Here is a 27238-nt window from a genome sequence, read left to right as displayed (position 1 = left end):
GCCTCGCGGGGCCGGAAGCACGAAATGGGGACCAAGATGGCGGATTTCGGTTCCCCTCAGAAGCTGTCAGGGGTTCCTCCGCCCGAAGGGATGGGAGGAGGCCGATGCTCGGAAATCTCTACCGAGCTCATTCGCTCTCTGACGGAGCTGCAGGAGCTAGAGGCTGTATACGAACGGCTCTGCGGCGAGGAGGTGGGAGGGGGCTGAATCAGGGGCAGTGGGCTTGGAGCCGTCAGTCTTGGGAATTCCGGGCTGTGGGAAGTTCTCTCTCTGCCTCTGCCGAGGGAAACAAAGCACTTATTCAAGGAGTGTAGTTGAGTGTATTTGGGTGGACGTGACATCTCTGTTCGCTTGATCTGGTGTCCCTAAACTTGTTTTCCCTGTTATCTCGGCGATCTGCTTCGCTCCCCTTGATTCCCCTGGCCCTTAATCTAGATTAAGTTTCTCGGCTAGAGCAGGTAGACTGACAGCGTCAGTCTCGCTTGCTTATCAAAATAAGCAAGGCGCTCGCTTGCTTATCAAATAAGCTTGCTTATTTGCTTATCAAAATAAGCAAGGCGCTCTAGCATTGAATTAGCAATTTAAAAATTACGAAACGCGTTCACCGTGTTCTCATTTAAGCAGGAAGTCATTGCAAATAAACTTTAAGCGTTTTAATACTTTTGTGGGGAATGATTTGGGGGTGTAATTTTAGCGTTTTGGTAAGTCCGCAGCTTGGTAGAAGCTTGAGGTTTTAAGACAGGCACAACTGTCTAATCGGACTAGTAACTTTCATCTCTTGGACCCGTGCATTGTGTCAGATAGGGGCATGGACTATATTTATTCTCTTGAGGATTCTTTGCAGCCTCCTTCATTTTCCGTGGCAACCTGATGCTGTCAATATATTTTTAAATATCATTTGGGTTCCTTGCCACTCAGAAGAAAGAGATCCAAGCTCTGAGCTAAAAGTTCAGTAGCTGTTCCCTAAACTAAACTTTTAATTAAGGTTGAGTACAAAAGGCAGTTTCAGCAGGAGAGGGGGGATTATTGATATCTAAGAATATTTTCAAATATTAATTTGCACCAAGTCAAGCAGTTTATGGTAACATTTTTCAGCAAGATGTGCTTTATAAAATTTAGTACTCTAACAGTCCTAAGCGTGCATTCATTGAGTCAATTTTTAAGGTGAAATTAAGTCCATCTTACAGACAGAATAATATTAGTTCTGTATTTGTATTTGATGACTGTCAAGGGGAAGTTCCCCTCTGGATCCTACTGAACTATTTTAATAGAAATGTGTAGTTGATATTGATGGCTATTAATGAACAATATTTCACATACTATGCTAAGCACTTTATGTTTGTTACCTTGTTTGGCTCTCGCAACAGTCCTATGGGATATGTATTACATTTTACAGATCAAGAAACTCAAGCATTTAAGAAGGTTAATGTCAGTTGCAGTAATGCCGTAAATAACTTCACTGAGAGAATTATGTATTTATCCCTTCAGGGTACTGACTGTACACTATGAAGAGACTTTTTGTAACTGTCACTTTGAAAGTTTCATTTGTTTAGCCATTATATTTTAAATGCCTTCCTGCATTAGGTACTGTGCTAATTATACTGAATAAAAGTCTAGTTCTTTGTGTTATTCATCTGCTAGATGGAATAAAATACACAGAAGCTAACAGTCATCATGCAGTGTGATAAATGCAAAAATAAAGTATTGTTGGTTAAAGTCCTAGGAGAGCTCAGTGAAAGGAAAGACATTTGAAATGGGATTCACCCTTCAGCTAAGTGGTTGGGTTAGATAACTCTTAAGGTTCCTTCTGACCATTCTGATGACAAAATGTTTGTCTGTGTTTCAGAAAGTGGTAGAGAGAGAATTGGATGCTCTTTTGGAACAGCAAAACACCATTGAAAGTAAAGTGGTCACTCTCCACCGGATGGGGTGAGTCTCCCAGCTCAGCAAGAGCTATTATAATTCCGACAAGGACCACTGGATAAATTACTGTTTTTCCTAACTTTCTGTTATAAAATGCCACTTGACTTTGAAATGTACAGGAAGATTATTTCAAGGTTAAGTGAACACTTAAGGGTATAGTCAAGTGGTTCACAAAGTGTCCTTGGAAGTATCAAACTTATTGGGAAACTTGTTGGAAATGCAAACTATGAGGCCCCACTCAAAACCCACTGAACCAGAAACTCTGGGGGTGGAGCCCAGAAATCTGACAAGCTTTTAACAGACACACCAAGAGATCCTGATTATGGTTCAAGTTTGAGAACCACTGTTTTTACAAACTCTGTGTATTTGCTAGTCATAAAAATTGCTCTTTGAACCCATCACCCTCTTTGATTGTTGGTTAGTGCATTTTATACTTAGCAGTGGGGAGCATCTGTTCTCTAGTTCTTTAGCAGTACCTATATAGGGGTCTCTATAGTAGTTATAAAAAGTAATTTTTTATTTAGTATAGACCTCAGTTTTCAGTAAAATCCTCTTTAGGAAAAGTTGTGAGTAGAGTGAACTAAGCTAAAAGTTGTGGGGAAGTACAAAGACAGTAGAAGACATAGTCTCCATTTACAAAAAAAAATTTTCCATCTCATATTCCTACCTTCTGCCCCTATGGATGTGTGTGTGCTGACATGTGTCTCCAGTCCCAACCTGCAGTTGATTGAAGGAGATGCAAAGCAGCTAGCTGGAATGATCACCTTTACCTGCAACCTAGCTGAGAATGTATCCAGCAAAGTCCGTCAGCTTGACTTGGCCAAGGTAATCCCATTGAACTTCTGATGTTTTAGTAGAGGGCAATAGAGAAGCCACCACATTAGAAATTAGAGCAGCACCATTAAACCTGACAGAGATGGCAGAAGAAGAGAAAACTTCAGACCAATACCTCTTATGAATAAAGACATAAAAATCCTCAACAACACACAAACCAAATCTAGCAACACATAAAAAGGATTATACTATGGGGCGCCTGGATGGCTCAGTCGGTTAAGCGTCTGCCTTTGGCTCAGGTCATGATCCCAGGGTCCTGGGATCAAGCCCCGCATCGGGCTCCCTACTCAGCAAGAAGCCTGCTTCTCCTTCTCCCACTCCCCCGCTTCTGTTCCCTCTCTCACTGTCTCTTTCTGTCAAAAAATAAAAAAAAAAAAGGATTATACTATGAAGTGGAATTTATCCCAGGAATGCAGGGTTGCTTTAACATCTGAAAATCAATTAATATATCCACCATATCAGTAGAATAAAGGACAAAAACCGCATGATCATCTCATAAACTCAGAAAAAGCATAAACTCAAAAAACTTATAATAAAAGGGAACTTCCTCAACCTGATAAAGGTCATCTACAAAAAACCCACAGCTAACTTCATACTTACCAGTAAAAGACTGGGTGCATTCCCTCTAAGATCAGGATGTCAGCTCTTGCTTCTTTTCTTCAACATTGTACTGGAGTTTCTAGCCAGACATTTAGGCAAGAAAATAAAATAAAAATCATCCAAATTGAAAAAGCATATAAACCATACATTTAACTTTAGATTTTTCTAGTAGCCATTTTTCTCAATTTTATTTTCTCTTTCTTTCTTTCTCTTTCTTTTTTAAAGTAGGCTCTGCACCCAACATGGGTCTTGAACTCATGACCCTGAGATCAGGAGTTGCATGCTCTACCGACTGAGCCAGCAGGTGCCTCACTAGTAGCCATTATTTTAAAAAGTAAAACAGAGAGGCACCTGGGTAACTCAATTGGTTAGGCATCTGCCTTAGGTTCAGGTCATGATCCCCGGGTCCTGGGCTTGAGCCCCACATCAGGCTCCCTGCTTAGCAGGGATACTGCTTCTCCCTCTCCCTCTGCTGCTTCCCCTGCTTGTGCTCTCTTGCTCTGTCAAATAAATAAATAAACAAAATCTTTAAAATCTTTAAAAAATAAAAAGGGGTGCCTGGGTGGCTCAGTTGGTTAAGCGACTGCCTTCAGCTCAGGTCATGATCCTGGAGTCCCAGGATCGAGTCCCGCATCGGGCTCCCTGCTCAGCAGGGAGTCTGCTTCTCCCTCTGACCCTCATGATCTCTCTCTCTATCTCATTCTCTTTCTCAAATAAATAAATAAAATCTTTAAAAAATAAAATAAAAAAACAGAAATAGGTGAAAATAATCTTAGTAATGTTTTATTTAACCCATAATATCCAAAATATCATTTAAATATGTGATTACTTTAAAATGGTATTAATGAGATATTTTGCCTTCTTTGTTTCTGTACTAAGTCTTTGAAATCCAGTGTGTGTTTTACACATCTTAATTTGGACTAGCCACATTTCAAGTGCTCAATGGCCACAGATTGTTAATGACTACTGTAGTGAATAGCACAAGATCTGGGCTCTTGAATAAGTCAGTCCCAGCCTCAGTTTTCCCCTGTGAAATAGCATAACTCTTCCCAATCTATTTGTTGAGATTCTGCAAAAATAACTTACCACAAAACACTATGGCCATACAGCCACCAAGTCACATTATTAAGATTTCTTTAGAACATTCTTGCTTATTCTAGGGCCTCCTGACTGGCTTAGTGGGAAGAGCGTGTGACTCTTGATCTCAAGGTTGTGAGTTCTAGCTCCACGTTGGATGTAGAGATTACTTAAATAAGTAAAACTTAAAAAAAAAAATCTTACTTATTCTAAAAGAAAAATATTTTCCATATGTTTCACTTATTTTATTACTTGGTTTATAATGTCCTCTTTCCAAATGTTAGATACACTCCGATTCCATTATTAATTTAACAGCATCAGCCAAATACAAATATGGCTTGTCCTTGTTCCTGCTTCCATTAAAATGAATGATCTGGTCACATAAATAAAATTGTATGATACCTGTCAGTGCTATTAATCATCATCAATAACAGTTTTGTGAGTGGTAGTGGTTTTGGTTCAGGGCCTCTGGTTAACCAGATTTTGCCCCTGAATCTCCCTACCTTCTGAAGAGATATTCTGAAAGAATAGGACATTGTTTCTAAGCACCAAGTCTTTGCAGAACCGCCTCTATCAAGCCATTCAGAGAGCTGATGATATCTTGGACCTGAAGTTCTGCATGGATGGAGTTCAGACTGCTTTGAGGAATGAAGATTATGAGCAGGCTGCGGCCCACATTCATCGCTACTTGTGCCTGGACAAGTCAGTCATTGAGCTCAGTCGACAGGGCAAAGAAGGTGACATCCATCCCAAACTGTTGATTTCTATGGTTTTTACAAGCGTCTGTAATCTGATTTAAGTACCTATCATTTCTGGTTTAGTTATAAGCATCTGTTATCTGAGCAAGGCAAACTCAACCGAGAAAAGGGCATCTGTTAGGCAATTTCCTTGTCTGGTACTCAACCCTATATAGGTCATAGGCCACCCTAGGACAGGTGTTGTTATTCCCATTTTATGGAAAAGGAAACTGAGTCCACATCTACTGTCCTCTGGCCAGTGGGTTCTTTTCACTTGACCATATCACCTAACTTACAAAGTTAAATTCTTAGCCTGGCTTTCTAGGCCTTCTGTGATTTCAACCCACCCTGTCTTTCTCACCTTGTTTCATGCTATTCACTCATGCATCCATCCAATGTGCACATACATAGAGTCCTCTATATGCCAGAGTATAGATTACTTGCAATACTCTACAAATATTTTTTTTCATCTTTTTATTTCTGTTCCTTTGCTCCTTTCATTCCCTTTGCTTGGAATGTAAGTTCCTCCTATTCAGGTATCTAAACCCTGCCCATCTTTAAAAGATGGGATACCATTTCTGGGAAGACTTTTCTAATTAGTTCAACTAGAAATGTGACTTGTGAACACTTTTCTTATTACACTTATCATACACTTAGTTTGTTATAGTTACTTGTGCCACAGATCTTATTTCTTTTGCTGACTATAACTTCTGTATATATTTCGAATGAATAATGGTGCACAAAGTGGCATAGACCTGACAGAGTACCATTCTTTGCATTAATTCCCATTTTCCTCCCAATGTGCAGGCAGCATGATTGATGCCAACCTGAAATTGCTGCAGGAAGCTGAGCAGCGTCTCAAAGCCATTGTAACAGAAAAGTTTGCCATCGCTACTAAGGAAGGGGATCTGCCCCAGGTGGAGCGCTTCTTCAAGATCTTCCCACTGCTGGGTCTGCATGAGGAGGGATTAAGCAAGTTCTCAGAATACCTTTGCAAGCAGGTATGGCCCCTGATTGCTTGGTAGGATAGTGGTATGATTCTCTGCCTGCAGATTGGGGCACTATATGGATACCAGTTTCTGTGGATACTTTGTCACATCTGGATTTAACTCCCCTTTCCTGCTCTCACTGTAGCCTAGCAGGACTGGATGTACACATTCATTCAACACTTATCTAGGCATGGTCTAGACATCTACTGATGTACATTAATTTCTGTACATTAATCACAGACCAAGTGAAAACATAGGAAAATTAAAATGCAAATTCTCGGGGTGCCTGGGTGGCTCAGTCAGTTAAGCGACAGCCTTCGGCTCGGGTCATGATCTCAGGGTCCTGGGATCGAGCCCGCATCGGACTCCCTGCTCAGCGGGAGGCCTGCTTCTCCCTCTCCTACGCCCCCTGCTTGTGTTCCCTCTCTTACTGTCTCTCTCTCTCTCTGTCAAATAAATAAAATCTTTAAAAAAATAAAATGAAATGAAATGCAAATTCTCTGACAAGTTGAATCACCCTTTTTAAGCTGTCAGCCAGGAACTGGCTTCTTTTAAGAGCATTCAAAGTTGTTGGTTACTCTTTTTAAGACTTCATAACCAGGCTTGAGTCTCAACATAAGCCACATTGAGATGAAGGGGGTGAGATCACTTAGGGTTAAATCCTGAAAAAGAAACAGGTTTCAGTTAAAGTCTCAGCCCCTTCCCCTTGACCTTAGATGGAAAGAAGCAAATCTCAGCAGGCATGTATGCAGAGGGTTATTGTTTGTAACTCTATGTCAGAGTGTATCGTGCCACTTCCCCTCCAAATTCTCTGTAATAGACCACTGTTCTGCATTAAGAAAAATGAGATAGTTCCGTATGTGCTGACATGTTTCACTCTCTGATGTATGGTTAAGTTAAACAACTATATGCAACATTTCTGCTTCAAATGACAGAGGTGGCAATAAAAATATATATTTGTGGGGCGCCTGGGTGGCTCAGTTGGTTAAGCGACTGCCTTCGGCTCAGGTCATGATCCTGGAGTCCCAGGATCAAGTCCCACATCGGGCTCCCTGCTCGGCAGGGAGTCTGCTTCTCCCTCTGACCCTCCCCTGTCTCATGCTCTCTCTCTCTCTCATTCTCTCTCTCAAATAAATAAATAAAATCTTTAAAAAAATATATGTATATATATGCTTGTATAAGCATAGGGTATTTTTCAAAGGGTTAACAACGGTTATCTCTGGAGAAGAGACTTAGGAGACTGAGAGACATAGGTAAGAGGAAGAATTGCTTTTCAGTGAACACTCTTTTATTCCTTTTGAATATTTAAGTGTGTATGTCTTAACCGCTCTAAAAAATTTATTAAAAATAAAATATAAGGGGGCGATGGGGTGGCTGGCAGTTTTTTTTATCAGTACTTTGCCACCTGGGATCTAGAAATGGCTTCTACTTTAAATCCCTTAAAAATCCCTTCTGCAGTACCCAGATTCCTTGTCCTGCCCAATGAAGCACCATTAATGATAACTTTGAGTTATCCTTTGAGATGATTATTAGAAGTGGGGACTCTCTCCTTTGGCTAATGACAATACATATCTTCAAAGAAAAGGAAAGCATTATTTATGTCTTTGCGTTGAAGAAGAGTTATCACTACGCTCAAGTTCTTTGTCTTGCCTGAGGCCCAGACAACTCAGAGCCCCCAAGGGAGGTTCCTCTGTGCTGTCTAAGCTTTCAAGCATCAAAGCAAACAGGGGAAAAAGAAAGTCAGTGGGAGGTCTTTTTGGAAAACTGAGACTAGCCTTTGATCTGAGAACTGCTGTGGATTTTCTGCTTTTTTCAGGTGGCCAGTAAAGCAGAGGAGAATCTGCTGTTGGTGCTGGGGACAGACATGAGTGATCGGAGAGCAGCAGTCATCTTTGCAGATACACTCACTCTCCTTTTTGAAGGTAAGTCTCTTTTTCCACTCCAGAGAGACTGGAGACATTTCTACCTAACACCCATATCCTAGCTTTTCTTCTCTCCCTGTTAGCCTGATGCCTTCAGTTTAATCCTGTAGCTTGCTGTGTATTGATTGATACATTGGAGAATTAACTTTCTAATTCAGTATCTAATTAGCAAAAATTAGAGTCTCTCAAGTGTTTTGCTCCTCCCTAGCCTTCAAGACCCAAATGCTAAGAGTAAATTTAACCCTAAAGTAAATTATTGGGAAGAGAGTGATGCTGATTTCCAAAGATGCTCCTATTAAACTATCAGCATAAAGTAAATGCCTTCTGATTTACCAAGCACTATACATATTAAACAGACAAATTTTGCTTAGCGACTCTCAGCATTGGCAAGAACCATTTGTATTCATTTTGGGAGGTGAAATAGCCTTAAAGGGTTGAGTTAGACCCAGGTCAGTCCTGGATAGAAGAAAGTTTATTTTGTGAGAAGAATATTTGGAATCCAGCCCTCTCATTTTCTGCATTCTAGGTATTGCGCGCATTGTGGAGACCCACCAACCAATAGTGGAGACCTATTATGGGCCAGGGAGACTTTATACCCTGATAAAATACCTGCAGGTAGAATGTGACAGACAAGTGGAGAAGGTGGTGGACAAGTTCATCAAGCAGAGGGACTACCATCAGCAGGTGAGTAGGAGAAGCTGCAGGTGGGTTTGGAAACAGTGTGAGCCAGGGATACTGAATAAAATAAATTGGGGTGGGGTAGGGAAGGGACGAAAAAAGAGGTAGATAGAAAAATAAATACCAAATGCAAACTGCCTGCATCTTGCCCGTCGCCAGCTAACTTTGGATTTGAGGTGTCCTGATGATATAATACAAGATTGAGAAAGAAGTAGAAAGGGCTTCCTGAAAGAAACACAAAACAGAAACATTAGAGCACCTCTCTATCACAGAATATGCAATAGTGCCTTCTCGTGATATAAGGAGAATTTTACTTCTTGTCTCTGATTTCTCCTTAGTTCCTTAAGTGCTCACAGTAACACTTGCTTTTTTGTGAACTTTATTTCTCCTTTCCTTTGAGCAGAGGAAGTAAGAGTATGATTTAGAAATAGGAGTAGCCCATACAACTTTATTTCTAGAACTCTAGGAGACTAGATAGTAGTTCATTGGAACACCATTAACATCACTTTAAAGTGCAATAATAAAGGAGAGCATTAGCATCTAAATCAAAAGTAAATCTTTGGTTCATCATCCTGATAGCCTACTTTTGGCTTGCCTGTTAAGCAAACTAAACTTAAACATTCTTTTATGCCAGAAGTTTGGAGGGACCAGCAAGAGGAAGATAGAAGGAGGGTGGGGAAGAGGGTGGGGATGAGCATCTCTCATTTCTTTGGTATATTGCAGTTCCGGCATGTCCAGAACAGCTTGATGAGAAATTCTACAACAGAAAAAAGAGAACCAAGGTAATAATCCTGTTTTCTTTAGCCCATAGGAGTTTGAATTGGTAATCATGTAACATTCAGAGACTGCTCTATTATAAGGTGGTCTGTGTTTTAGAAATATTTTATCTATGACTCAAGCTTTTACTTTTTTCTAATAAAAATATGCTTGTTAGGGGCGCCTGGGTGGCTCAGTCATTAAGCGTCTGCCTTCGGCTCAGGTCATGATCCCAGGGTCCTGGGATGGAGCCCCGCATCAGGCTCCCTGCTTGGCGGGAAGCCTACTTCTCCCTCTCCCGCTCCCCCTGCTTGTATTCCCTCTCTCACTGTCTCTCTCCCTCTGTCAAGTAAATAAATAAAAATCTTAAAAATATATAAATAGGGGTGCCTGGGTGGCTCAGTCGTTAAGCGTCTGCCTTCGGCTCGGGTCGTGATCCCAGGGTCCTGGGATCGAGCCCCACATTGGGATCCCTGCTCGGCGGGAAGCCTGCTTCTCCCTCTCCCACTCCCCCTGCTTGTGTTCCCTCTCTCGCTGTGTCTCTCTCTGTCAAATACATAAATAAAATATTTAAAATAAATAATAAAAAAATTTAAAAATATGCTTGTTAAAAGAAAATTCAAACATTATAAAAATGTATTCATTCAATCAGTAAATTTTTCTTAGTACACATTATGGGTCAAACACTGGTCTTTGGTACTGGGGATGTGGCAGCAAGCAAAGTAAGCAAACCAGACATAATTCTTTCCTTGTGGCATCTGTAGTCTATAAAGTAGATAGTAATAATAGCTGACAAATATATAGTGTTTACTATATGGCACACATTGTTTTAAACACTTAACGAATATTCAGTCATTTATTCAGGGGTTTCTCATCCTCTGTCCTATTGTCGTTTTGGCTAGATAATTCTTTGTTAGGGAGGACTGTGCTGTGGATTGTAAGATGTTTAGTAGTAGCATTCTTGGCCTCCACCCACTAGATGCTGGTAGCATGTTGTCACCAGACACTGCCAAATGTCTAGGGAGTGGAGTGTGGGGTGTAAAATCACCTTCAGTTGAGGGTCACTGATTTAATCCATAAACATTTTTTACAGAAGAGGAGACTGAAGCCTGAAGAGGTTAAGTTAGTGGCCCAAGATTGTACAGCTAGAAGATCGCAGAGCCAGGAATAGAATCCAAGTATTCAGACTCTAGAGTTCATATTGTGAATCATTGTGATATACTAAGTATAGTGTGCAGGAGAGCATGTAATAAAGGGACGTAACCTAAGCTGATAAAGTTCAAGGAAAAATCTCTGAGGAAATGACCTTAGATCTGAGACCTTAAGAGTAACTAGAAATGGGGCGCCTGGGTGGCTCAGTCAGTTAAGCACCTGGCTTCAGCTCAGGTCATGATTTCAGGGTCCTGGGATCGAGCCCCACATCGGGCTCTCCACTCAGCGGGGAGTCTGCTTCTCCCTCTGCCTCTGCCTCTCCCTGCTTGTGCTCACTTGCTCTCTCTCTCTGTCAAATAAATAAACAAAATCTTAGAAAAAAAAAAAAAGAGGGATGCCTGGGTGGCTCAGTTGGTTAAGCGACTGCCTTCGGCTCAGGTCATGATCCTGGAGTCCCGGGATCGAGTCCCGCATCGGGCTCCCTGCTCGGCGGGGAATCTGCTCCTCCCTCTGACCCTCCTCCCGCTCATGCTCTCTGTCTCTCATTCTCTCTCTCTCAAATAAATAAATAAAATCTAAAAAAAAAAAAAAAGAGGGCGCCTGGGTGACTCAGTCATTAAGCGTCTGCCTTCAGCTTAGGTCATGATCTCAGGGTCCTAGGATCAAGCCCCGCATCGGGCTCCCTGCTCGGCGGGAGGCCTGCTTCTCCCTCTCCCACTCCCCCTGCTTGTGTTCCCTCTCTCACTGTGTCTCTGTAAAATACATAAATAAAATCTTAAAAAAAAAAAAGAGTGACTAGAAATAAGAGGTGAAGAGTTTTCTAGGTGGAGCAGGGAAAACATGTGCAAAGTCACTGTGTATTTGAAAAACTGAAAGAAGAGCAGTGTAGTTGAAGTACAGAGTTGGGGAGAGCCTGAGTTGAATCCAGAGAGGTCGTTAGAGTCAGGCCACTCAGGTCCTATATCCTAAGCGCTATGGAAATCGTATGATTACAGTATGACCAAATCTATGTTTTGAAAAGATCTCCTGGAGTTCAGTGTGGAAAATGAGCTAATTTGTGTGTATACTGTGAGGGAGGGGTTCAACTTCATTCTTTTTAATGTGGATATCAGTCATCATCCCAGCACAATTTGTTGAAAAGACTATTCTTATTGAATTGTCTGAGCACTCTAGTTGGAGATCAATTGACCATAATGTGAAGATTTCTGGACTCTAATCTATATGCCTGTCCTTATGGCAGTACCACACTGTCTTCATTGCTGTAGCCTTATAGTAAGTTTTCAAATTGGGAAATATGAGTCCTTCAACTTTGTTATTTTTTTCAAGATTGTTTTGGGTCTTCATCTGGATAGATGAATGGGTGTGGGACTCAGTTTAATGGTGTATCCTAAAATCCCACCACAGCTAAATAAGAGGTTGGAGAGGTGTGGTTCCTTTCATGTGAAGCATAGACAATTTTTACTCAAACCACTAACAAAAATACAACTCCCAGTCTCTTATTTAGCCCTGACAGTATTTTAGTGGGTGAATGGTTCAGGTGAAACAGGTAAGTGGAATATATGGTTGACAGCTGTCTCTGAGTATCCAGCAGAGCCAGGATAACCATCTGGCAGAGCTGACCCTTCTGGGCCCCGTGGGAGAGGGAGTTTGAGACTCTGTTTGCCCTGTAGCTCTTATATCTGGCAATCCAGTGGCCTCCTGCTTATTCCTTCTGCTCCATGTATCTCAGGGAACTGGACCCTATCCTGACTGAGGTCACCCTCATGAATGCCCGCAGTGAGCTGTACTTACGCTTCCTCAGGAAGAGGATCAGCTCTGATTTCGAGGTGGGGGACTCCATGGCCTCAGAAGAAGTAAAGCAAGGTAAAAGGCATGTCCCATATTTTCTGGGAGGGCTAGGACAGAGTTGGCACTGTTTTCTAATGGTTAAGCCATAGATCTCGTAACAAGGAAATAACTAGGGCTTCTTAGCCACTGTGGTCTGTGGGCAAACTGACTCCCAAAAGGAAAGATAGACTTACTGAATATTAGAATTGGACTGGGTCTTTGAGGCCATTTAGTCATTTTACAAGTGAGGAAAGCTAATGCCCAGAATGGTTAAATTATTTTCCTCTGATCTTTTCTGCATACCATGTTTTCTCACCAGCTCTGATTTAGGGATTAGCATTTAATTTAAATACGTGATATAGAGCACCTGGCTGGCTTAGTCGGCAGAGCATGTGACTCTTGATGTTGGGATTGTGAGTTTGAGCCCTACATTGGGTGTAGAGATTACTTAAAAATAAAATCTTTAAAAATAATAATAATAAATAAAATAGGTGATTTGCACACATGATATATAGGTAGACAGAGCAAAAAGATATACTTAATTCCATAAGGGAACTTTTGGGAGTAATAGGAATTTCTAAAACTGGATTGTGGCTATTGTTACAAAACTCTATAAAGTTACTTTTAAAAAAAACATTGAAATATACACACACAAGGTGTGAATTTTATCGTATATAACACTTAAGGGGCGCCTGGGTGGCTCAGTTGGTTAAGCGTCTGCCTTCGGTTCAAGTCATGATCCCAGAGTCCTGGGATCAAGCTGTGCACACTTGCTCTCGTTCTCTCTCTCAAATAAATAAAATCTTTTAAAAAAAATAACACTTCAATACAGTATTGAGCCATAATATTGAGAAAAGAGTATATAGTTTAAAGAGTATATGAAAAGAGTACATAGTATAAAGAAAGCCTTTCACTCCCTCCCTCAGTCTCCCAATTCCCCCAGTCACAAGTTTTGAAGGGATAAATACATTGGAAAAAAATGTGTACCACAGTCCAGTTTCATTTACAAATTGATTCTCTGGATTTTTTAAGAAGACCATTTAATTCCTGCTGGTTAAGTATATGCAGGATTCTCTGAACTAGAGACTTGAAATTAACACAGCATCTGTGGCATTCTACGTGACTTATGTCAATAATACATGGCAAGGCAATTATTTATATGACCTAGTATGGTATTGCTTTGATTTGGTGCTTAAGGGAGGATGTATGCTTTTTTGGAGTTTGATGCGCATTACTATTCATAATGACTGTCACTGTTCAGAGCTGTGTGTCCAGTACAGTAGCTACCAGCCCCACGGGACTGTCTAAATTTACATTTAACTAAAATTAAGAATTCCGTTTCTCAGTTAACAGCCACATTTCAAGGGCTCAATAGTGGCTACCATATTAGACAACAAAGATACAGAACATTTTAATCATCACAGAAAATTCTGTTGGACAACACTGGTTTAGAGAATGAAATATAGTGTACCCGATATATTTCAGTCTTTGCCCTGAAAACTTAAGTATTTTAAGGCTTACTAATTAATTCTAATGGGAAAGAAGTAAAAAGTTCTTTGTACAGAAACATTTACTATGGGGCGCCTGGCTGGCTCAGTCAGTGAGTGTGCAACTCTTGATCTCAGGATTGTGAGTTCGAGCCCCATGTTGAGTACATAGATTACTTAAAGATAAAAATCTTTAAAAAAAATTACCATAATCTCCAAATACTGTGGTTTCCAGTTATCTCTAATAAGGACAAAACATTTAGAAATAACCCAAGTGTCTAAAGATAGAGTTTAAAAAAATGTTGACTATCTACGTAATAAAATATCACACAGCCATTAAAAATAAGTAAGCTTAGGGCACCTGGGTGGCTCAGTTGGTTAAGCAACTGCCTTCGGCTCAGGTCATGATCCTGGAGTCCCGGGATCGAGTCCCGCGTCGGGCTCCCTGCTCGGCAGGGAGTCTGCTTCTCCCTCTGACCCTCCCCCCTCTCATGCTCACTCTCTCTCTCATTCTCTCTCTCTCAAATAAATAAATAAAATGTTTAAAAAAAAAAAGAATAAAAAAAATAAGTAAGCTTAAAAAAAAGATAAAAGAAGCTGTGTGTACAAACGTTGAAAATATTTATGCTATCTTTTTCTGTTTTTTAATTTTGTATTTGAGTATAGTTGACATACAATGTTACATTAGTTTCAGGCATATATGATACAAACTTTTTTTAAAGATTTATTTATTTGCTTTAAAGGGAGAGGGAGGGAGGGAGAGCATGTGCACGCAAGCATACGAGCAGGAGGGGCAGAGGGAGAGGGAGAGAGAATCCTCAAGCCGACTCTCCGCTAAGCACAGAGCCCTATGTAGGGCTCAATCTCATGACCCTGAGATCATGACCTGAGCCAAAATCAAGAGTCAGACGTTCAACCTACTGAGCTACCCAGGTACCCCAAGGCATATATGACATAATTTTTTAAAGCAGAATACAAAATTTTGTACTGTGATTATAATCATGTAAATTATGTACAGAAAGGAACCTGGGTAAATGAAAACAGTTGAACTTTTTCCCTTGGGGAAGAAAAGTGAGTATCCCTTTGCTGGCTGTCCCTTAGAGCACCAGAAGTGCCTGGACAAGCTCCTCAATAACTGCCTGTTAAGCTGCACCATGCAGGAGCTAATTGGCTTCTATATCACCATGGAGGAGTACTTCATGAGGGAGACTGTCAACAAGGTAGGACAGAGGACATACCCCTTGGAAATGGGGCTTCCTGTGCAAGAAGCCAGGCTGAAGGAAATGGCCGAGGCATGTCACATTTCTTGGCCTGCTTTGAGAATACCCTTGCATGCAACTGAGCAGTACCCCTTTGTATGATTAGAGGGCGTTTTTAGAGTTGTCATGCTCTTCAAAGACCCAGCTAGGATGTCTTTCCCAAGAATCACAAAAGAACACCTCAGCTCCTCGGGGAACCTACTTGTGCCCTGCCTCCCTGGAAGTGTGTGGGTGAGGAACCTCGGGGAAGAAGGGCCTTTCCTGATGTCTTACATCCCAGATAACAGATGACCCCAGGGCAAAGGCCCTAAATACTTAATGTCCTAACATAGTCATCAGTAGGGGAATGAGCTGTTTTGGCAAGGAGGATCCACACCAAGCTGTGACCAGAGTAAGCTGTGTTGGGAGAAACAAGGACAAGCTCAAAAGGGAGCAGAACCAGAGCCTATTCCAGAACCATCTAGAACAGTGGCATGCAGAACTGGAGCCCTCACTGGCTGCTTTGCCTTTTGGTTAGGCTGTGGCTCTGGACACCTATGAGAAAGGCCAGTTGACGTCCAGCATGGTGGATGATGTCTTCTACATTGTTAAGAAGTGCATTGGGCGGGCTCTGTCTAGCTCCAGCATCGACTGTCTCTGTGCCATGATCAACCTTGCTACCACAGAGCTGGAGTCTGACTTCAGGTAGGATTGACTCCCTTTCTACTTCCTAGGAAGCAAAAAGGTCCTAGTTGTGATTGATTCCTGAGGCCCATGTTGCTTCCTTTTTTTCCATATGATTCTAGTTCAGTGCTATATAGGATATAAGCTCCTAGCCATGGAACAACATCCTTGGGTCCAGGCAGCTGTACAGCAGCCAGGTATCTTATGCTCCCTGGACTGGATTGGAGGGGTTACTGGCCCTCAGGCCTACGAAAGAGAACAGGCAGCTCAGTTGAAGGCAGTAGTTGTAATATAGCGATCATACTTACCATTGCTGCAGACCAGGCACTATACTAATTTCCTGCTCTCATTCAGTCCTGATAACAACCCTATGATGTAGGAACCCTTAGCTCTCTTACAGGTGAGGACACTAGGGCTCAGGGAGATCATACACCTCATAAGTGGTGGAATGTGGAATAGAGCCCAGAACTGACTCCCAAAACCTATTCTCTCACCACTTACATGGTACTGCCTTTCATTAAGCTGTATGCCTCCTCTTGAGTTTGTTGGAGTTCAGTGGCGATAACTGAAATCCTCATAGGGAATAAAGAACTGACCAATCTCCTCTATATGTTCTTGTCATATCAAGTGCCCTTGAAAGGGTGTTGGTCTCTCTCATACCCTGGATGCTCAAGTTCTCCTACAGTGGTCTCAAGGATTGGTTATTCCCCCAAAAGAGCAGCTCATGCTGCTTTGTTAGGGTTGTGGGTCCTCTGGTCCTGCTGTCCTGGAAGCCAGATTGAGTGCTGTCAATCTCCATATGCCATTCTGCTCCCCCCTCCCAGGGATGTTCTGTGTAACAAGCTGCGGATGGGATTCCCGGCCACCACCTTACAGGACATCCAGCGCGGGGTGACGAGTGCCGTGAACATCATGCACAGCAGCCTCCAGCAAGGCAAATTTGACACAAAAGGCATTGAGAGCACTGACGAGGCTAAGCTGTCCTTCCTGGTAGGTAGCCACATAGGTTGGGAGCTGGTCCGTTTATTTCAAGAGGTTAAATTATGACCTCTAAGCCACAGTATAATTAGCTTTCAACTAGAGACTTATCATCCAGTGTCTCTATAGAAGGAAAACTCCTTTAAGGAAAGCTCCTTCTAGAAGGTTCTGAAACCACTTCTTATCGAGGGACCTATTTCTGAGCAACCCAATCCAGGACATCACTGTTCCCTGCCTGGAAGGCTGGGCACCTCAACTCTCCCAAGTGCTCATTCCCAAGAGCACTATGAAGCTGTTCAGGGGGCTCCACTGAGTATCAAGCTTGGCTTGCATCTGCCACAGAACCGACCGTAATATCTGTGGCAAGGCTCCAGACCACTTCTCTGAGGGCAGTCCCACAACATGGGGGATACCGATCATTTAGGCCTAGCGGGGCTGTTTTCCTAGCACGCTTCTCAGGCTTTCAACTTCCTCAGAAAAATGACCTTTTTAAAGCGCTTAGCCAGAAGACGGACAAGATGAAGCAGTGTCTTACCGGTTGTACGACAGGTGGGAAGGAAGAAGCATGGAAGGATGAAAGGGTTTATATAAGGTTAACAGCCAGTTTGTGATGAGCCAAAAGAATACAGATGAGTCCCGAGCCTGTGATCCGCCCTTTCTGGCATGTGCTGTGTTGGCATGAGTGGTAACAGTGCTGTCAGAGGTCATTCTGCTCCACCCCCACAGTGGCCAGGCTCTGAGTCGTCTTGGCTCCTGCGGTTCAGAGCCTGAAGGAAACATCCAATAGCAGAACTCTCCATCTGTAGCCTACAAATGAGGGTCTCTGAACACCCTGGGGTTAGATGCCAAATCTGTACTCTGGAAGCAGGGTCCTTGGCTTTTATCAGCTTCTTAAAGGTATCTGTGACCCCCAAAAGAGTTAAGAACTGTTGTTTTCAGAGACAGAAGCATAAGTATACTAATACCTACCCACCTGTGCAAGTTAACCCACAGTTAATATTTTGCTAAATATTATCAGGCAGATTCAGTATGGAGGCTCTTTAGGCAGCCCCACTCTCTTCCTGTCACTGAAAATATTTTCCCTGAGCATGGGTTCTAGTAATTTGGGACATCCTGGTTGTTTCCAAGAAAGAGGATCATCTCCAAGAAGCTTCTGAAACCCAACACCTTTGGAGAACTTTGCCAAAATGTCTGGCAGCCAGTTTCATATGATCATGAACTGACTTAAATTTGTCATTTTGTTTGCATTCTATTGTTTCATTTTGTATAGCACTTACTTTTATTCTTTCATTTCTCTGCTCAGAAACGACCTCCGAGCTACTGACCACCTCAAAGCTCTGCCTCTTTGCTTGGTGGTTTATTGACAGCCTCCGGAGTCTCACCATCCTGCCACTCTAGTGCTATTCTCCTCCCCTTGGCCCCACAAGTCCCCATTACAGTGGCTGCCACACAGACAGCTTCATTGTTTGAGGGCCCAGAAGATAAGGCCAACAAGAGAGGTGATGCTAAATGCTTGGTGACAGGTTTCTAGTTTTCCTGACGCCAAGTACTTAAAATGTCGTCACTCCCACCACGGCACTTATTTCTTATGTCACCTTGATTCATTTGGCTGTCAAGATGAATTCCCCAATGGTGCTGACGTATCAGTCACCATGAGCCGGGGATAAGCCCAGTGAATCCATGCTTACAAGGACTGTCAGTAAAAGGAAACTTTGAAATCAATACCTTTTGAACTCAAATCCATTTTCCCCTTATGATAGATTTTTCTTATGGCCTTAAATGCCTTGGAGACATGTAAGTTGTGGCCTTCATCCTTGAGCTGTCATGACAGTGCACGTATTTCTCTGCAAGCTTGTGATGTTAGCAGCCTTGTGTGTGGCATGTTAACGAAAGGCTTTAAGTCTTACCCATCCCCCATGAAAGTGGCCTCAGCAGCATGATCTTTCAGTATTGGCTGCAGGACAGTGATGAGGGAAGCACTCTTGGGGACACAAGGGGGTCATCCTAATCTCAATCCCTGGGGTTTTAGGATTCTTCTTTTACCCCAAAATCCTGAAGCTTCTAACACCTCTCTTGAAAATTGGCTCCTCCCTGCCTCACCCCTGCCTTCATGGTCATGCCACCAGCACACCAGTCCAGAGACAGTATGACCCTCTCAAACTCTCTAATTCCACTTCCTCCCAGCCTCTAGATTAGTATTCCCAAACCACAGCTGTGCTAATGCAGCATTCACCGGGTAGGTAGTAATCCTCAGTGCCACCCTGTTGTCCACAGGAGAGCATGGCTCCCAAGTTCTAGTCTGACTTCACTCACCTCTGCAGTTTTACCTCTTGCCATTTCCTGCACATATCCGTGCACTGACTCTGCTGATCCCCAAATACCTTTTGGGGTTTCCTGCCACTCTGCAACTGTTTATGCTATCCCTTCTGCAGAACACATTCATTTACTCATTCATTCTCGACGCTTTTATGTATCAGGCACTGTTCGAGGCTCTGGAACTGCACTGCCCGATGTAGTAGCCAGTAGGCAGAGGTGGCTATTTAAATTTAACCAAAAATTCAGTTCCTGAGTTGTACTTGCCACATTTCAAATGTTCATTAGCCTCATGTACAGATAGCTAGGGCTACTGTACTAGACAAGATTTAGAATATTTCTATCATCAAGAAAGTTCTATTGGGCAGTGTTCTACTAGAGATATAGCTCTAAAGAAAACAGAACAGATCCCTGCCTTCATGGCACTCTCATTCTAGCGGGAAAGGCAAACAAGCAGCAAACAAAATAATACTGGGTAATCCTAAATACCATTAAGAAAATATCAAAGGGCGGGGCGCCTGGGTGGCTCAGTCGTTAAGCGTCTGCCTTTGGCTCAGGTCATGATCCCAGGGTCCTGGGATCGAGCCCCGCATCGGGCTCCCTGCTCCGTGGGAAGCCTGCTTCTCCCTCTCCCTCTCCCCCTGCTTGTGTTCCCTCTCTCGCTGTGTCTCTCTCTGTCAAATAAATAAATAAAATCTTTAAAAAAAAAAAAATATCAAAGGGACTGACAGTGCACTAGAGAAAGGCTGATACGGGTAGAGCAGTGTACTCACCCTCAACTGTCAGAATTACACCAGCCTTTTTGAGCTGAATTAAATTCATCTCAGTTACCACCTCTGCTATGGAGCTTTCCTTAAATGCCTTAGACCGAAATGTTTCTTCTAAAGGGCCATAGCAGTTTGTGCCTTAATCATCACTTTTGTTACATGCTGCTTTTTATGATTGGTATTTCTGCACCAAGCTTCTAAGGCGATAGAGTTATGAAAGAAGGAGCTCATGGCTGAGACGAGAGTAGGGAGACCTGATTTCTCTTCCTGGCTCTAACTGTGTGGCCTGTCACTAACTTACCATCCTCTCACCCTGCTTTATTCTGCATTGTGTTTATCATGACCTGGTATTTCTTATCTGACTTGCCTTCTGGAATGTGAACTCTATGAGAGGGTAGATTTTTTTTTTAAGATTATATTTATTGGGCGCCTGGGTGGCTCAGTCGGTTAAGCGACTGCCTTCGGCTCAGGTCATGATCCTGGAGTGCCGGGATCGAGTCCCGCATCGGGCTCCCTGCTCGGCAGGGAGTCTGCTTCTCCCTCTAACCCTCCTCCCTCTCATGCTCTCTCTATCTCATTCTCTCTGTCTCAAATAAATAAATAAAATCTTTAAAAAAAAAAAAAGATTATATTTATTTATTTGAGAGAGCATTTATTTATTTGAGAGAGAGAGCATGAGCAGGGGGAGGGGCTTAGGAGGAAGCAGATTCCCCACTGAGCAAGGAGCCAGACATGGGGCTCGATCCCAGGACCCTGGGATCATGACCTGAGCCAAAGGCAGACGCTTAAATGACTGAGCCACCCAGGCACCCCAGGAAGCATTTCTTAAATAAATGTCAGCCTTCGCCTCACTGATCTGGGCTTAGAGCCCAGGACTTCTCCCAGACCTGTGTGCCTAAACATGGAACAAAAAGACCTGAAACCTTGGGTCACTACCCCTGAGGTCAGATGGCTTTGCTGCCTTAGTGTCAGGCACAGGAGAAAGGGCAAGTCTGGTTCACCATTCTGCCCAGTCTGAGACCTTAGCGCCCTTCTAGATGACATTGCTGTGCATGTTCCTTAGCCCCGCTCTGAGCCTCAGGAGTACAGCTGTCAGCCAGTCAGCCAGCCTGCACTGAAGTGGATACAGACACCAGTGAGCAGGAAGTCACATTCTTCTGTCCTCATCTCCCAGGTGACCCTGAACAACGTGGAAGTGTGCAGTGAGAACATCTCCACACTGAAGAAGACGCTGGAGGTATGGAGAAAATTGCCTCTCAGTTTTCAGCAGCTGCAGCCTTTCTGGGCCTGCCCGTGGAGGAGTCCTGTGCACTGGTTCTGATGGGGACTGTGCATTCCCTGGCATTGAGCTAGTCTTCCTTCAGAGCACTTGAGGGGATTCACTTGGCGGTCAACCCACAAGTTGGAAGATGAGAATTCAAATTAGTGCTTCCAGCACATAAAGCACATATTTGGCCTGTGACCTCTGGCAAGTCCCTTAACTCTTTGAGCCTCAGCACTCTCATCTATAAAACAGATCTCCTTCCTGCCCTCATTTGGGTTTATTGGGGGGCCTAATTAAAAAGGGGTTGAAAGCACTTTAAAAAATGATAAAGTCCCCTAAAAATGTTAGGAAATTAAGATCAGGGGCGCCTGGGTGGCTTAGTCATTAAGCGTCTGCCTTCAGCTCAGGTCATGATCCCAGGGTCCTGGGATCGAGCCCCACATCGGGCTCCCTGCTCAGTGGGAAGCCTGCTTCTCCCTCTCCCGCTCCCCCTGCTTGTGTTCCCTCTCTCACTGTGTCTCTGTCAAATAAATAAATAAAATCTTAAAAAAAAAAAAAGGAAATTAAGATGAAATAGGGTTTACCAAACCCTGTACAAATCTGTTGCTGTTACCATTATTTTAAAGGAAGGCTGCATAGTGTGGCAGAAATTGCTTGGCCTTGGAAGTCAGATGCCCCTGAGTTCATATCTCCGCTTGACCACTGACCAGTTGTGTGGCATGAGCAAGTTCTCTAACCTCCCAGAGCCTCAGTGTCCTCATGTATAAATAGGGAGAGTGATCTCTGCCTCGCAGTTATGAAAATTGAATGTGATAATATAAAATACCTGGTATGTGAGAGGCACGCAGGGGTAGTTAATTGTACTAATAGTTACACGTAACAGCACAAAGCAGTCATTTTGCTAAATATTAAAAAATGAAGGGCCCAACTCTCCCCCACTCCGAAAGTCTGCCTCTGGGAGAGGAGGGAAGCCAGGGCCCTGCTACCCCAGCGGACACTTCTTCCAAGGAGGATATGTTACTGCAGAGGCACAGGGCTCAGCGCACAGGCTAATGGTAAGTGCTGGTTTTAGGGCTGGGCAGACTGAGGGGGCCAGGAGCCAGCACAGGGGGGCCAAGTCCTTGTAACTGATGTAATTCCTGAAGGAGGCTCAGAGAGAGCAGCCAGATGAGAGATTCAGATTAGGAATTTATCCCAAAAAGGCCTTAAAATGGAATAAAATAAGAGTGATATTTACAAAGTACCAAAAGCATAGTATCTGTCACACTGTATGTGTTCAACAAGGTGGCTGTCATCATAGTTGAGTCACGGCACCTTAGACTGTATTCCTGACTTTGTCCTTAACATTAGAATATTCAAATTGAAAGGAGTATTTTGGGACATGTTAGAAATTCAGAACTGAGCCAGTAGAATTAGCCAAGTGAAAGAAAAAGAGAGCAAAGAGCTGAAAAAACCATTCCCATAAATCCCACCCACCTTAGATTTGCATTTCACGTGTATTCTTTCTGAACCCCACCAGCAAACCTGTGAGATAGGTCAGGTGGTGCGATGAGGTTAAAAGGCTAGGTAAAGATAGTGCATATTGGAGCTGCCGTGGAACTGAGGGCTTCTGCCTGTCTCTTGCATACTGCTGCTTCTGCGGTAGCCAAGACAGCAGACTTCTAAGGAGCTCCTGGCAAAGCAAAACATGGTGAGTTCCAAGCAGCTGCACTTGTGATGTTCTCTATACCTAGGCTGTAGTGTGGGGGTTAGGGATAGGCACTCTGGAGCCAGAATCCCAGCTTGAATCCCAGCTCTACAGCTTAACTGCTGGGTGGCGCTAGGCAAATTATTAACTCCTCTGTGCCTCAGTTTCCCCATCTATACAAATGGATAGTAACAGTACCTACTTCATAAGATAGGTACTTTATTTTTTTTTTTTTTAAAGATTTTATTTATTTGACAGAGAGAGACACAGCGAGAGAGGGAACACAAGCAGGGGGAGTGGGAGAGGGAGAAGCGGGCTCCCCACTGAGCAGCGAGCCTGATGCGGGGCTCAATCCCAGGACCCTGGGATCATGACCTGAGCCGAAAGCAGACGCTTAATGACTGAGCCACCCAGGCACCCCAAGATAGGTACTGTAGGTAATAAATGCTTTAAACAGGCTGACATATAGTAAGCACTTAAAACTTAGCTGTGATCATGATGATCTCCCTTGGGCAGCCAAATCAAATTATTTTATTCTTTTAATAAAGATTTATTTATCAAGGTGCCTTGGTGTTAAGAGTCAGACGCTCAGCTGACTGAGCCACCCAGGGGCCCCAGGACCAGATTATTTAAAAAGCAGAAACTGTAACAATAAAAGCTAGTGTCTCCTTAGTGTCTGCTAGTAGCCAGGAAGTGCACTAGGCACTTTGTGCATCATCTCCTCTGACTCTCCCAGCTACCATGGGGACAGGAATTTGTGTGCCCATTTTATACACAGGGAAATTGAAGCTCAGAAACTTTAAATCACTTGACCAAGGTCACTCAACCAATATGTAGCTAAGCCAGGATTTGAAGCTAGGAATGTCTGACTCTAAAGGTATGAAAAAACTTCCGGTTTTTATGTTTCTTATTCACACCCCCGATACCAATACTGTCACCTTACAAAGGGGTACGAGGGAGCCAAGTGGCTAGCCAGTGGGATAGTATCCAAGTTTTCTGAAACCTATCAAGGACTCTTGCCTAGGATGGACTATAGCTGTTCCCAGAGAAAGCTGGAGTTGGTAGAAATGGCTGGTTGCACGTGGGTATCCTCCCCTCTCCCTGTACCCACACAGCCCAGCCATGCTTGGAAGCCTGATAACTGGGTACTGTCTCCTAGAGTGACTGCACCAAGTTGTTCAGCCAGGGCATTGGAGGGGAGCAGGCCCAGGCCAAGTTTGACAGCTGCCTTTCTGACTTGGCTGCCGTGTCCAGCAAATTCCGAGACCTCTTACAGGTAAGCCCCACAATCAGTTGCTGACTGAATTCTGTGCCTGTGTGTTGCTCTGAGAATATTGTTACTGGTTTATTACGGGATCAGTGTATAGAAGGAAACAAGGAGAAATGAGGGGGTAGCATGCAAGACACTGAACTCGAGTCCCTTTAAGATTAAAGGTTTTTCGGGCGCCTGGGTGGCTCAGTTGGTTAAGCGACTGCCTTCGGCTCAGGTCATGATCCTGGAGTCCCGGGATCAAGTCCCACATCGGGCTCCCTGCTCAGCAGGGGGTCTGCTTCTCCCTCTGCCCTCTTCCCTCTCGTGCTCTCTGTCTCTCATTCTCTCTCTCTCAAATAAATAAATAAATAAAATCTTAAAAAAAAAAAAAGATTAAAGGTTTTTCAGCAGTTGTCATTCTGACAAGCCAGCATTTTGGTCCTCTTGAGTCTCCACTTGGCCCCCAGTGCCAAGAGCCCAGAAAGGTGCTCAGATGGAATGGAACCACATGGTTACTCGGACCTGCTGCTTGGCCTTAGCCAAAGGTGCTGCCTACTATCAGGCACTCAGAAATCTCTTTTTTTGAGTTTGCCAAACCAACCCCATAACCTGGACCTGACCTGGTACAGATCTGGGAAGGAACGGGTTGTTTCTGACCCCTTCGATTAGCATTTTCTGGTAGACTTTGGATAGGCCCACAGGAAAGCCTGAGAACTGGAAGAATGCCCTGGCAGTCACGGGATGGATGGAGCAGAAGAAAGGAAGGGCAAGGTACACGCGTCTTCTTTGTCTCATGTGTCTCTGCCTCGTCCCACAGGAAGGGCTGACAGAGCTAAACAGCACAGCCATCAAGCCGCAGGTGCAGCCTTGGATCAACACCTTCTTATCTGTCTCCCACAACATCGAGGAGGTTAGCCTGACCATAGGCAGCCATCAGGCCCAGGATTACTCCTCATTCTCCCAACCCCCCGGCTGGAGGGCAGTGGAGCTGTCTGCACAGACCAGCCCTTGCCTGCTTCTCTGGAGGGAAGTTCCATGGAAGTATAATAGACTTCTATGGATGTGAATTTCAGCCTCTCCCCCTGGAAGACTAGGTTCTTCCCAGGAAACAGTTGTTCCTGCAGCCAGAAGGGCTCTGAAAGACACCTGTAGGGGGTTTGCCATGACCTGACACATCCTCTTTTATTGAGGCTTTTTGCCCCACCTATCAGACTTAGGAGCTTTTTTTCTAGTCTAATGATATCATTCTTGCAGAACATGAGATGCAAAAGGAAATAAAAGGCCAGGAGCTTTACCGTATTGTGTGGGCCGCTGCTGCAGCTCAGGGCCATTTCCTGATCGAAGTGTGATATAAAAGCAGCAGCGGCATACGCCAGCTTGGACATCCAAGCTGCTTTTAAGCTGGATGAGTCAGAAGCTAGAGAGGAAAGGCCTCTTCCTCTGTTGTTTTAGAGGGGTGAAAGTGGGGTAGGGTGAATGGTACTTTCTGGAGAGACCCCCAGTGACCCAGCTTGTTTCCTGACAATAGGAAGAGTTCAATGACTATGAGGCCAATGACCCTTGGGTACAACAGTTCATCCTTAACCTGGAGCAACAAATGGCGGAGTTCAAGGTGAGCAGGAGCTTAGAGACCAGGTTATGGAATTACCCACCTCTGCCCAAATCAGCAGCCTTTGGCTTCTCATCCCACCCTACTGGGAACCCCCAAAACTCTTCCAGGCCCCAGCCTGTAGACATACTCCCCCAACAGCCTCCTGTAACTGTGCCTACCCCCCGAAGACTCCTGTTGGAGGCAGAGGGGCTTAGGTAGGACTCTAACTAATGTCTAGCCTCTGTGTGCAGGCCAGCCTGTCCCCAGTCATCTATGACAGCCTGACCGGCCTCATGACCAGCCTTATTGCAGTCGAGTTGGAGAGAGTGGTGCTGAAATCCACCTTTAACCGGGTAAGGTCCAGGGAGTACAGGTCCCCAGCTCTGTTGTTTTTCCTCCGAGGAAGACAAGTCCTGCCATCCTAGGACTTGCATCCCCTCCGTCTGCTACCCGCAGGCCCTGCATATCTAGCCCCAGTCCTGCCCTGGCATCTGAGGCCTTGGAGCTGACTGAGGCACCACATGAAGGCCAGGCCTTGAACACTGACTGAGCCTGTGCCCCCTTGCAGCTGGGCGGTCTGCAGTTTGATAAGGAGCTGAGGTCACTCATCGCCTACCTTACCACAGTGACCACCTGGACCATCCGAGACAAGTTTGCCCGGCTCTCCCAGATGGCCACGATCCTCAATCTGGAGCGGGTATGTGTGGCTCCCTTGACCTGGCGAGGGAAAGGTAACTGGGAAGAGAGGCAGAAACATTTGGATCCCTGCCTCTCCCTCAAAACCAAGTGTCCACCAGCAGCCCAGCCCTACAGAGCACCTTCTTCCTGGGCACCACTCCTGCTCTGCCTCTGGTGGAGCGCAGGGCCTTCTCTCAGGGTAGCCTCTCGTTGCTGACCTGTCATATGTTCTTCCCCACAGGTCACGGAGATCCTAGATTACTGGGGCGCCAACTCTGGCCCACTGACGTGGCGCCTCACCCCTGCCGAAGTACGCCAGGTGCTGGCTCTGCGCATGGACTTCCGCAGCGAGGACATCAAGAGGCTGCGCCTGTAGCTGCCAGGGGGCGCCCACCTGGCCCGTCATTCTTCAGGCCCCTTCCCTAAGTGGCCACCGCCAAGTAGCTGAGCAAGGCTGTCTGGCTTGGGGAGTTCTGACGGAGCAGACTTCCACTGCAGACAGCAGGAAATAAGGCTCAACTCACTCTGCTGTCTGCACTCAGGCCTGTCTGGGTGGTGCTTTGCAGGTAGCCTCTCCCTACCAAGAGAGGTGAGTCCCCCTGGGCACCTAATTATGTGGGAAAGCCAAGGCAGGCCAGCTTTCTGCACAGGTGGCCATTCTGTCCTCAGACACTACAGCAAACAGCCTGCCTCCCTGCCAGCCCTAAAGGACTTGGGTATATCTGGGGCCCTGGGGAATTAGGTTTACTCTGAGGAGAGGCTGTGATGTTTATGATCACCCTGAATAAAGACACTCCTTGGAGA

General features: G+C 44.3%; 1 protein-coding gene across 2 annotated transcripts; it reads left to right on the top strand.

Annotated features, from left to right (window-relative positions):
* Positions 1–4: 4 nt before the first annotated feature.
* COG4 (component of oligomeric golgi complex 4) lies at positions 5–27238 on the top strand. 2 transcript variants are annotated; one of them, XM_081806363.1, is made up of 19 exons: positions 6–192; positions 1847–1929; positions 2634–2748; positions 4997–5171; positions 5979–6172; positions 7977–8082; positions 8609–8766; positions 9484–9542; positions 12398–12531; positions 15084–15202; positions 15759–15925; positions 16729–16894; positions 21137–21199; positions 24073–24189; positions 24983–25075; positions 25694–25777; positions 26008–26109; positions 26325–26453; positions 26676–27238. In XM_081806363.1, the coding sequence occupies exons 1-19, from the start codon at positions 25–27 to the stop codon at positions 26808–26810; spliced, it is 2367 nt and encodes a 788-aa protein (XP_081662489.1). In that variant the 5' UTR covers positions 6–24; the 3' UTR covers positions 26811–27238. The 2 variants fall into 2 exon arrangements, with proteins under 2 accessions (XP_081662490.1, XP_081662489.1); XM_081806364.1 differs by lacking the exon at positions 24073–24189 and having other exon boundaries at positions 5–192.

Source organism: Leptonychotes weddellii, chromosome 16 (genome assembly GCF_054177405.1).
Source record: "Leptonychotes weddellii isolate Sample4059 chromosome 16, ASM5417740v2, whole genome shotgun sequence".
Classification (NCBI taxonomy): Eukaryota; Metazoa; Chordata; class Mammalia; order Carnivora; family Phocidae; genus Leptonychotes; species Leptonychotes weddellii.
Note: the sequence above shows the minus strand (reverse complement) of the source record. Positions and strands in the feature narration are given on the sequence as shown.

Excerpts from the sequence above, each read along its gene's own strand:
- COG4 (XM_081806363.1), top strand. The coding sequence starts at position 25 with ATGGGGACCAAGATGGCGGATTTCGGTTCCCCTCAGAAGCTGTCAGGG. Across the intron at positions 8,767-9,483 it reads AGAGGGACTACCATCAGCAG|TTCCGGCATGTCCAGAACAG; the intron begins GTGAGTAGGAGA and ends GGTATATTGCAG. Across the intron at positions 21,200-24,072 it reads CACTGAAGAAGACGCTGGAG|AGTGACTGCACCAAGTTGTT; the intron begins GTATGGAGAAAA and ends ACTGTCTCCTAG.